Consider the following 12,428-nt stretch of genomic DNA (forward strand, 5'->3'; position numbering starts at 1 on the left):
AAAGAAAAAGTTAGAGAATTAGAACCAGGAGTTGAATAAGAATGTCAGAAATGTAATCTGTGTGTATGACTTGAATTTGCAAGATTATAAAATATGAATGGATATTTTGAAAGATAGATAAGTTAATAGATGAAATCAAATGATATTAGGAGCCAAATAGTGTTCAGCTTTTCATGTAGCTTTAAGTGGCTGCCTTGGGAGGGAATTGGTGTCTTCTACACCAACAGAACACTCAGATTGAGATTTCAGATCCAGGAGTCGATAAATGCCTACGAATTTTTTAATATACTAGGCCCATTATCAAGGAAGAAATTAAAACATAGTCATAATTTATACATCAGGCTGAATTACTTCTGAAATGAAATAGAAATGAATAATTTAGGACAAAGAGAAAAATGAGTTGTAATGTGGTTATAAGTAGCAATTAAGAGCCCTAGGCCTCTATCTTATAACAGGCTGTGCATACGGGTAGTTCTCAGAAGTTGCATCATGCTTTTCACACGTGTGTTTGTTTCCAGCTTCAAACTTGTATTGTTGGGACTTACTAGAAAATTGGGCCTTTGTAATGTACTTTGATAAATATTACTTAAAAAGATTTATTTTGGAAGAGTGCAGAGCCACCCTGGACACTCAAACCCCTGAGCCTGAAGCTTCCCACAGTGTCTCATTGTGTATTTCCACTGAGTACAAAACCACAGAGCAGTGGGTGCCCATGTGCTGCTCACCCCTATGTGCCCTTTCGATTATTGTTAGAGTTTAGGGGGAGGAGCACATTGTGTGATCCAGGCCTAAATTTCTATTTTTACCATAAGGGTTGAGTTCTAAGTGGCCAGACACAGAGTCAGAGATTTGTCAAAGATTACCTTAATTTATACTGGTTATTGAATAAAACAGTATTCGAGAGTGTTTCATTGTTTTATTTTACGGAATAGTTTTTAACCTTTTCATTAAAAAAGATGAAACAGCGTAAGAGAAACCATAGAAATAGAAAATCTTCTGATTGTGTTTGAATCCTGGATCTTTTAAGGTAAGGGAATTAGAAAAGGCTTCTTTGTAACGGGGTTGGTTTCTGTTTCCAAGCCTGAAGGGCCTCTAGCTCTTTCATAAGGTCTGTGGATCATATCTCCATGGCAGCCTGGCAGCCCCTTGTGACTCCATTATTTGACCCGAGGAGAGCTTAATGGAAGGATCTCTATTCTTTTATAAGATCATGAAAAAATAAGCATAACCTTTGCGTGTGGCGGTTCTCTGTTTCCTGCTATTTGCTCATCAGTCATGGTCTGTTCAGATCTTTATTGAGCGGGAAGGCAATAAGAATCATTAATTTTATGGAGAGTGTTAGAAGACTTCCAGAATACTAAGAATTTCAGACACCTCTGACTATGCCCAGCTCTCCACCACAGCATTCTGGCTTCTTGTGCTCTTTGAGCTCTGTGTGCGCAGCTGGAAATTACTTTAACATCTGGTTCTTATGCAATGTCAGGATTACTGTTTGTCAGTGGTGAAGTAGTTGTTGTTTCTAATCCTACATTTCAAATGACAATTCTTTTTTCTCTAAATTAAAATATACTACATGAAAGAAGAGTGTTAAGTAGAATTATCTGAGTCAGTTTTCCTGTGACTTGGCAAGGTGGATAAAAGTCTATTTCGGTAGCAGTGTCAAGCAGTGTTGGAAAATACATGTCATTGTTCTTCTAGGCATGTTCCTACACTCAGCCTGGGTCAGACATGCAGAACGACACCAAGTGAATACCTTTGCATCCTCCTCCTCTCGGCATGGTAACACTAGAGTTGGTATTATTTCATGTCAATGCCCTTCATACCCAAGTTTAGGCACAAATACCACTGCTCGCTCCATGGGTATGGACAGCTGACCCTGCTCCATTTAACTTGCAGTAAATTCATGCCAATTCATCCAATTAAAATACAATTCTAAGTTGTAATAAAGTATTATTGAAACATTTTATTTAGCATTGAGTCCCTCCAGATAAAAGGGGACCTGGGATCACCGATCTCTATCACATACTCTGACACTTGTGCACAGTGGTGTATTAATCATCGCTTTTGACTTGTATGTAACTTAGAGGAAGCTCCACAAACTCTTATTCACTTGGACCTGTAATTATGTCCATTTGAAAACCCCTTAGCAACTTTATCATCTAACATAGTCACTGTCCTAGCAGTAACCATTCTCAGCAGGACCTAGGAGACTTCTTCATGCCCTTAGCAGTGTTCACACACAGGTAAGACAGAGCAGAAAGCCAGGAGAAAAATCAGCTGATGAGATTTGTCAGAGAGATCTGTACTAGAAAGATATGTAACACCAGATATGTTAGTGCTTTCAGTACTGTTTATCATCTTCTTGGCTGAGATATGTTATCTCATTATTTAAATCTGTCCCTAAATGTTTTATTTGCTATTTAGCTTTCTGATACCTGTTTCATACCTATATGCTCTGGAGAACGTTAGACTCTAGTTATAAAATACAAACTGACTTTAAGAAAAAGTATTGCATTTGGAAAAATAACTCGAATTCTTAAAACTCTATTGTCACCAAAACAGACACAATGCAATAAATAAACCACATGTATCAACCAGTATCAGGCACCACAAAGGAGTGGTGAAGAAGGGACACAGCTTCCAATAAATGATGCTGGGAAAACTGGATGTCTGTATTCCAAAGAAAAAATATAGACTCTTACTTAATGACACGCACATGAATCAATTCACGGTTGATTAGGAACTTAAAGCCTAAAACTCAAATTGTAGAGAAATTGTAGAGAAAACCCAGAGGCATGATTTTGACATGGATCTTACTAATGATTTATTTTTTATATACTTAAATACAGGTAACAAAAGCAAAAATAAACAAGACTACATCAAATCAAATATTTCCTGCACAGGAAAAGAATAATCGACAAAATGAAAAGACAGCTTATGGGCTAGGAGAAAGTTTTTATAACTCACATATAGGGTAAAGGGTTACTATAGTAAATACATAAGAAACTCATATAATTCAGTAACACAAAACCAAATAATTCCTTGAAAAAATTATGCAAATGCCATGAATACTTTTCGAACAGGAACATATAAATAGCCCCCAGGTTTAAATGAACAGGAATAAAGAAATTAGCATATGAATAACCCATCTTTAATACTAAAAGTGGAGAATCTGAGAACCAGGAAATCAAATAACTTTCTTAGCTGGCATAATGCTCAAAATCAGATTCAAATCTATGGAACTTGGTTGACTCAAGATTCATGGTGTGAATAAGTGATATTACTCTTGACGATTGATTTGGTTTTCTATTTGTCTATTCCTCCATTCAAAAATATACTTGTTGAACATGGAGTATTGAGCTGATCACTCCATAAGCTGTGTATATAGAACAGTGGGATGGGGTCAGGTGCAGTCACCTCCTTCCCACCAAGGAACGCTTGGTCTACTTCCTGCTGTGACAATAGCAGTAGGTAGCCAAAAATTACACAAGGGAGAAACTGACATTCGAGTTCAAGAAAATCAGTTCTCATTTGTAGATTCTAGAAAGATGCATGAGAAGGCTTTAAGAAAGGAAAGAATCTGAACAGATATAAATAGAAAGAACAGCACTCTGAACAAAACGTAAAATAACCCCAAGGGCCCAGTGAGGGGAAGATGTGGTGTGTACCCCAGGAGAGAAACTGCACCTCCTTTGCCATGCACATGACCCCCAGCTTCCTTTTAACAGAATCCTTCATCTTGCCAATGGGGGAACCTGGACATTTTGTTTTCCTTTGTACTTAGAGCATGACAAGATAAGAATCCCACAGTAGGAAGATAAGGACCAGAGCAGTGACTGATTCTTGGGGCAGAGAGCTGCTGTTAGCAGAATTAGAGATAAAAGGGCCAGTGGGATTCTAGCTTTGTCTACCCTGATTTCCAGGCTCTTGCTTTGATCTTGGATTTTTTTCACCTTTGAACACTTTGCCTTTGATTTCTCCTGTGTTACCATTTCAACTGGTACCTGGAATTTCTTTTTCAATGATGGATGTTGTCTGCTGTTCTCATGTGGATAATCTTTTGGCGTTTGTCAGTTCTCTTCTCTCCACTGCCTGTTCACATCAGATACCCTGTTCTTGGTGGCCAGTTTCCCTCCCATAAAACCACAGACATCAGCTTCGGCATTTTGGCCTAAAAACATTTAAGAAATTTTGTAATGGAGATGATAAAAATCCTTAGCAGTTTGAGGAGCTGAGATGTGTTCATCAGCAGAGGAAACCAGTCAAATGCAGGAAACATTTGTTTCCTGAGGTTAATAAGCAGATCTTTTGTACTTGCGTTTATCTCCTGATTTGAATTCATTGGTACGTTTGTAAAGAGCAGACATGTAAACAACACTATGATTGGTTATGGTACCAGTCAGGCTGGTTGTAATAGCAAAACCATCCAGACATGCATCTTGTCTTATGAATAACTCTCATGTATTTGGGCTCCATGATAGTCCCAACTGGATAGACCTGGTGTGGCTAATGTTCCAGCCTGTGGTTCTGGGACCTGAGGGTCCCCCATCTTGTGGTTGTGTCTTCATGTCTGTGCAATGATCAGAAGGAAAAAGAAAGAAAGAAAATACAGAGGAGTCATGCTTTTCTTTAAAAGTCTTGGATAAGAAAACAAAACCAAACAAATGTACTTTTTCAGTCTTAGAAGGGCTCCGCTTCACCTTGACTCACCATAGCAAAGGAGGCCGAGTGGTTTAACTGTCTTTCCAAAATCAGGAAAAAGCATTTTGATGGTAGATACTAGTTTCTGATAGAGTTAATAAAAATAAGACAAATTACCACACCATTGATGACTGCAGGATAAAGTAGGATAAAAGTAGCTTGTTAAATTACATTTGGCCTGAAACTACCTGATTGCTCATTCAACAAACTACAGCTTAACATAAACACCTAATACACGGGGCTGGAGAGATGGCTCGGCAGTTAACAGCACTGGCTGCTCTTGCAGAAGACCTGGGTTCAGTTCCCAGCACCCACATAGTGGCTAGAAACCAGCTGTAACCCCAGTTCTAGGGGTTCTGATGCCTTTTTCTGGCCTCTGTGGGCATTGCATACATGGGTGCACTTGTATACATACAGGGATATAGCCATATGTATACAAAGAAAGCCTACCTTAGGCATATTATTTTGAAACAAAGGGCTAAGTCACAGCTAATCACAGAAACTGAGCTACATCAATTGCAGACTACATGTAAATGTGGCTAACACTGAGCTGCAACTAATTATGTGACTTCTTTACATTCCACTGATTTCTGTTACAAACATCTACTTGTGGAATAGGACAGCCTGTACCAGTTTTCACTGGTTCCAGGTGCTGCCTGATTCAGAATGCTTTTGCTCAATTTAACTCTGTTCAGTTCAATTTACCTGAAGCTGTTCCTTTAACAAACTATTTTTTAAAAAATTATTTTTAAATATAAACTATTTTTTTAAAGTGTGTAAGTCTAAGTAGGGAATCAAGACAGAGTGATACTCTTGAGGAGTGTGTTAAGTAACTGTGAGAAATAATGCAAGAGATGGTAGATATCAGGTTTCCATTTGATAATGCTTTAATAGTGAGCTTTCTGTCCAATACCACAAGTTGAATGGAATTTGGGAAAAAACTTGAACTTAAAAGAAGTTCTTCCCCACTTTGTTTATGTCACTTTCAAAGTAATGTGGACAGAAAACATTCTTAGCTCTTACGGCGTATGTCTGTATTTTCTGACACAGGCCAGAAGGGGTCTAGAAATGAAACAGAGGGTGACGGGTTGGATATCAGCTTCAGGACATCAGCATTCAGACTCCCTATATATTCTCCAAGTTCACTGAAATATGGTACAATGTTGAAAGAATTGAAACAAGATTATATACATGAAAATCTCCAGCCACTTCTGCCCTCTTGTACCAAACCAATAAACAAAAGAGAGACACTACAGGAGATGAACAGAAGAAGAGAGTTTTTAGCAAGACAGAGAGCTGGTATGAAACTCCTACCACTTAATGACATTGATAAATACTACGTAGAAACACACTGTCAGGAAGAGGATAAGGGAAAAAAGACAGCTGTAGTCAAGGCACAGATTGCTAAGGAAAGAACCAGGCTAAACATCAATGAAAGTTTAAGTAGGAAAAAATATACGGCACAAGAACTAATGGAAAAAGATAATGAGAGAGCAGCGAGAGCATTACGGCAAATGTGGAGAGAGAAACACAGCTACCTTGAAAGACTGAGAGCACGCAGAGCTATGATTCTAGCTGAGAAAAAAATGAATGTGGAAGAGCACTTCTTAGTTCAGACCATGAACAACGAGCGCACACATATGCTCAGAGGAATTTTGAAAGCGGACAGGATGAAAAAAAACCTGGCTGAATTAAGAGAGAAACAACTGACAGTTTGTCAAAAACAAAGAGCAGAAAAATATCAGAGGAGCTTAATAAAGCATATGAAGGAACGCAGGTGGGCATGGTGGGGAGAGAACCAGAGCTGTAGGTCCTGTAATTATGACTACTGCAACGTCCACAGTCCAGTAAGTGTGACCACAGCAAGGTCCATAGAGCAGTAAGTGTGACCACTGCAAGGTCCATAGTCCAGTAAGTGTGACCACAACAAGGTCCATAGAGCAGTAAGTGTGACCACCGCAATGTCCATAGTCCAGTAAGTGTGACCACAGCAAGGTTCATAGAGCAGTAAGTGTGACCACTGCAAGGTCCATAGTCCAGTAAGTGTGACCACTGCAAGGTCCGTAGTCCAATAAACGTGACCACTACAAGGCCCATAGTTCCATAAGTGTGACCAAAGCAAGGTCCATAGTCCAGTAAGCGTGACCACCGCAAGGTCCATAGTCCAGTAAGTGTGACCACTGCAATATCAGAGTGCAGTAAGGGTGACCACTGCAAGGTCCGTAGTTCAGTAAGTGTGACCACTGCAAGGGCCATGATCCAGTAACTGTGACCACCGATATGTCAGAGTGCAGTAAGGGTGACCACTGCAAGGTCCGTACTCCAGTAAAAGTGACCAATACAAGGCCCATAGTCCCGTAAGTGTGACCACAGCAAGGTCAGTAGTCCAGTAAGTGTGACCACAGCAAGGTCCATAGTGTGGTAAGTGTGACCACTGCAAGGTCCATAGTCCAAAAATGTGATCAACACTAGGTCCATAATCCAGTAAGAGTGACCACTGCAAGGTCCATTATCCAGTAAGTGTGACCATTGCAAGGTCCATATTCCAGTAACTGTGACCACTGCAATGTCCATAATCCAGTAAGTCTGACCACCGCAAGGTCCATAATCCAGTAAGTGTGCCCCCCGTAAAGTCCATAGTCCAGTAAGTGTGACCACTGCAAGGTCCATAGCCAGTAAGTGTGTCCACCGCAAGGTCCATAGTCCAGTAAGTGTGACACCACAAGATCCATAGTCCAGTAAGTGTGATCACTGCAAGATCCATAGTACAGTAAGTGTGACACCGCAAGGTCCATATTCCAGTAAGGGTGACCACTGGAAGGTCCGTAATCCAGTAATTTTGATCACTGCAAGGTCCATAGTCCAGTAAGTGTGAAGACTGCAAGGTCCATAGTCCATTAATTGTGACCCCCACAAGGTCCACAGTCCAGTAAGTGTAACCACTACAAGGTCCATAATCCAGGAAGCCTGACCACTGCTGTGTCCATAGTCCAGTAAGTGTGACCACTGTAAGGTCCATAGTCCAGTAAGTGTGACCACTTCAAGGTCCATAGTCCGGTAAGTGTGACCACTACAAGGTCCATACTCGAGTCAATGTGACTTTTCTAAGATCCATAGTGCCATAAGTGTCACCACTGCAAGGTCCATAGTCCAGTAAGTGTGACCACTGCAAGGTCCATACTTGAGTCAGTGTGACTTTTACAAGGTCCACAGTGTGGTAAGTGTGACCACCGCAAGGCCCATAGTCCAGTAAATGTGACCACCGCAATGTCCATAGTCCAGTAAGTGTGACCACCGCAATGTCCATAGTCCAGTAAGTGTGACCACCGCAGTGTCCATTATCCAGTAAGTGTGACCACCACAAGGACCTTCATCCTGTAAGTGTGACCACTACAAGGTCCATAATCCAGTAAGTGTGAGCACTGCAATGTCCATAATCCAGTAAATGTGACCACCACAAAGTCCATAATCCAGTAAGTGTGCCAACCGCAAAGAACATAGTCCAGTAACTGTGACCACAGCAAGGTCCATAGTCCAGTAAATGTGTCCACCGCAAGGTCCATAGTCCAGTAAGTGTGACCACTGCAAGGTCCATAATCCAGGATGTGTGACCACCGCAAGGTCCATAATCCAGTAAGTCTGACCACCACAAGGTCCATAATCCACTTTGACCATCACAAAGTCTATAGTGCAGTAAGTGTGCCCCCCGCAAAGTCCATAATCCTGTAAGTGTGACCACTGCAAGGCCCGTAGTCCAGTACGTGTGACCACTGCAAGGTCCTTAGTCCAGTTAGTGTGACCACTGCAAGGCCCGTAGTCCAGTATGTGTAACCACTGCAAGGTCCTTAGTCCAGTAAGTGTGACGACTACAAGATTCATAATCCAGTAAGTGTAACCACCGCAATGTCCATAATCCAGTAAATGTGACCACCGCCAAGTTCATAATCCAGTAAGTGTGACCACCGCAAAGTTCATAATCCAGTAAGTGTGACCACCGCAAAGTCCATAGTGCGGTAATTGGGCCCTCCGCAAAGTCCATAGTCCAGTAAGTGTGACCAGTACAAGGTCCATAATCCAGTGAGTGTGACCAATACAAGGTCCATAGTCCTGTAACTGTGACCACAGCAAGGTCCATAGTGCGGTAAGTGTGACCACCGCAATGTCCATAATCCAGTAAATGTGACCACCACAAAGTCCATAATCCAGTAAGTGTGCCCACCGCAAAGTCCATATTCCAGTAAGTGTGACTACTACAAGGTCCATAATCCAGTAAGTGTGACCAATGCAAGGTCCATAGTCCTATAACTATGACCACAGCAAGGTCCATAGTGCGCTAAGTGTGACCACCGCAAGGTCCATAGTCCAGTAAATGTGACCAGCGCCAGGTCCATAGTGTGGTAAGTGTGCCCACCGCAAAGTACATAGTCCAGTGAGTGTGACCACTGCAAGGTCCATATTCCAGCAAATGTGACCCCTACAATGTCCATAGTTCAGTAAGTGTGACCTCTACAAGGTCAATATTCCAGTAAGTGTGACCACCACAAGGTCCATAGTCCCGTAAGTGTGACCACCGCAAGGTCCATAGTCCAGTAAGTGTGACCACCGCAATGTCCATAATCCAGTAAGTGTGCCAACCGCAAAGTCCATAGTCCAGTAAGTGTGATCACTACAAGGTCCATAATCCAGTAAGTGTGACCACCATAAGGTCCTTAGTCCAGTAAGTGTGACCACTGCAAGGTCAATAGTCCAGTAACTGTGACCACTGCAGTGTCCAAATCTAGTAAGTGTGACCACCCCAAGGTCCCTAATACAGTAAGTGTGACCACTACAAGGTCCATAGTCCAGTAAGTGTGTCCAATGCAAGTCCATAGTCCATTAAGTGTGACCACAGCAAGGTCCATAGTCCAGTGAATGTGTCCACCGGAAGGTCCATAGTCCAGTAAGTGTGACCACCACAAGGTCCATAATCCAGTAAGTCTGACCACTGCAAGGTCCATAATCCAGTGTGACCACCACAAAGTCCATAGTGCGGTAAGTTTGCCCCCCGCAAAGCTCATAATACTGTAAGTGTGGCCACCGCAAGGTCAATAGTCTAGTAAGTGTGACCACTGCAATGTCCATAGTCCAGTAAGTGTGACCACTGTAATGTCCATAGATCAGTAAGTGTGCCCACCGCAAAGTCCATAGTCCAGTAAGTGTGACAACCGCAAGGTCCATATTCCAGCAAGTGTTACCCCTCCAATGTCCATAGTCCAGTAAGTTTGACTTCTGAAAGGTCCGTAGTCCAGTAAGTGTGACAACTGCCAGGTCCATAGTCCAGTAATTGTGACCAATGCAAGGTCCATAGTCCAGTAAGTGTGACCACTGCAAGGGCCATAGTACAGTAAGTGTGACACCGCAAGGTCCATATTCCAGTAAGTGTGACCAATGCAAGGTTCGTAACCCAGTAATTGTGATCACTGCAATGTCCATAGTCCAGTAAGTGTGAAGACTGCAACATCCATAGTCCATTAAGTGTGACCCCCACAAGGTCCATAGTCCAGTAAGTGTGACCACTACAAGGTCCATAATCCAGTAAGCCTGACCACTGCTGTGTCCATAGTCCAGTAAGTGTGACAACTGCAAGGTCCATAGTCCAGTAATTGTGACCACCGCAAGATCCATAGTCCAGTAAGTGTGACCACTGCAAGATCCATAGTACAGTAAGTGGGCACAGCAAGGTCCATAGTGCAGTAAGTGTGACCACTGCAAGATCCATAGTACAGTAAGTGTGACCACAGCAAGGTCCATAGTCCAGGAACTGTGACCACTGCAACGTCCATAATCCAGTAAGTGTGACCCCCGTAAGGTCCTTAGTCCAGTAAGTGTGACCACTACAAGGTCCACAGTGCAGTAAGTGTGACCACTGCAAGGTCTATAGTCCAGTAACTGTGACCACTGCAGTGTCAAAATCTAGTAAGTGTGATCACCCCAAGGTCCATAATCCAGTAAGTGTGACCACTGCAAGGTCCATAGTCCAGTAAGTATGTCCAGTGCAAAGTCCATAGTCCAGTAAGTGTGACCACAGCAAGGTCCATAATCCAGTAAATGTATCCACCGCAACGTCCATAGTCCAGTAAGTGTGACCACCGCAAGGACCATAATCCAGGAAGTGTGACCACCGCAAGGACCACAATCCAGTAAGTCTGACCACCGCAAGGTCCATAATCCAGTGTGACCATCACAAAGTCTATAGCGTGGTAAGTGGGCCCCGCGCAGTAATTATGATCACTGCAAGGTCCATATTCCAGTAAGTGTGAAGACTGCAAGGTCCATAGTCCAGTAAGTGTGACCACTGCAATGTCCATAGTCCAGTAAGTGTGACCACTGCAATGTCCATAGATCAGTAAGTGTGACAACAGCAAGGTCCATAGTCCAGTAACTGTGACCCCTGCAAGGTCCATATTTCAGTAAGTGTGACCACTGCAAGGCCCGTAGTCCAGTATGTGTGACCACTGCAAGGTCCTTAGTCCAGCAAATGTGACCACAGCAAGGTCCATAGTCCAGTAAGGATGACCACCGCAAGATCCATAATCCAGTAGGTGTGACCACTTCAATGTCCATAATCCAGTAAGTGTGACCACCGCAATGTCGATAATCCAGGAAGTGTGACCACCACAAGGGCCTTCGTCCAGTAAGTGTGACCACTACAAGGTCCATAACCCAGTAAGTGTGAGCACTGCAATGTCCATAATCCAGTAAATGTGACCACCACAAAGTCCATAATCCAGTAAATGTGCCCACCACAAAGTCCATAGTCCAGTAAATGTGACCACTACAAGGTCCATAATCCAGTAAGTGTGACCAATGCAAGGTCAATAGTCCTGTAACTGTGACCACCGCAAGGTCTATAATCCAGTAAATTTGACCACTGCAATGTCCATAATCCAGTAAGTGTGACCACCATAAGGTCCTTAGTCCAGTAAGTGTGACAACTACAAGGTCCACAGTGCAGTAAGTGTGACCACTGCAAGGTCCATAGCCCAGTAACTGTGACCACTGCAGTGTCCAAATCTAGTAAGTGTGACCTCCCCAAGGTCCCTAATCCAGTAAGTGTGACCACTACAAGGTCCATAGTCCAGTAAGTGTGTCCAATGCAAGGTCCATAGTCCAGTAAGTGTGACCACAGCAAGGTCCGTAGTCCAGTAAATGTGTCCACTGCAAGGTCCATACTCCAGTAAGTGTGACCACCGCAAGGTCCATAATCCAGTAAGTCTGACCACCGAAAGGTCCATAATCCAGGAAGTGTGACCACCGCAAGGTCCATAATCCAGTGTGACCATCACAAAGTCTATAGTGCGGTAAGTGTGCGCCCCGCAAATCCATAATCCTGTAAGTGTGACCACTGCAAGGTCCATAGTCCAGTAAGTGTGACCACAGCAAGGTCCATAATCCAGTAAATGTATCCACCGCAACGTCCATAGTCCAGTAAGTGTGACCACCGCAAGGACCATAATCCAGGAAGTGTGACCACCGCAAGGACCACAATCCAGTAAGTCTGACCACCGCAAGGTCCATAATCCAGTGTGACCATCACAAAGTCTATAGTGCGGTAAGTGTGCCATGCTCAAAGTCCATAATCCTGTAAGTGTGACCACTGCAAGGTCCATAGTCCAGTAAGTATGTCCAATGCAAAGTCCATAGTCCAGTAAGTGTGACCACAGCAAGGTCCATAATCCAGTAAATGT

At 42.9% G+C, this 12,428-nt stretch overlaps 1 protein-coding gene across 1 annotated transcript in view; it reads left to right on the forward strand.

The window, feature by feature from the left end:
• The window catches only part of Lrriq3 (leucine rich repeats and IQ motif containing 3), a 165,894-nt gene that overhangs the window by 95,314 nt on the left and 58,152 nt on the right, over positions 1-12,428 (forward strand). The window contains exon 7 of the mRNA XM_008853646.2: positions 5,752-6,478. Coding sequence (XP_008851868.1) covers positions 5,752-6,478 — 727 coding nt within the window. The remainder of the gene's footprint in view (positions 1-5,751; positions 6,479-12,428) is intronic.

Source organism: Nannospalax galili, unplaced genomic scaffold, assembly GCF_000622305.1.
Source record: "Nannospalax galili isolate Female #2095 unplaced genomic scaffold, S.galili_v1.0 scaffold387, whole genome shotgun sequence".
Lineage (NCBI taxonomy): Eukaryota > Metazoa > Chordata > Mammalia > Rodentia > Spalacidae > Nannospalax > Nannospalax galili.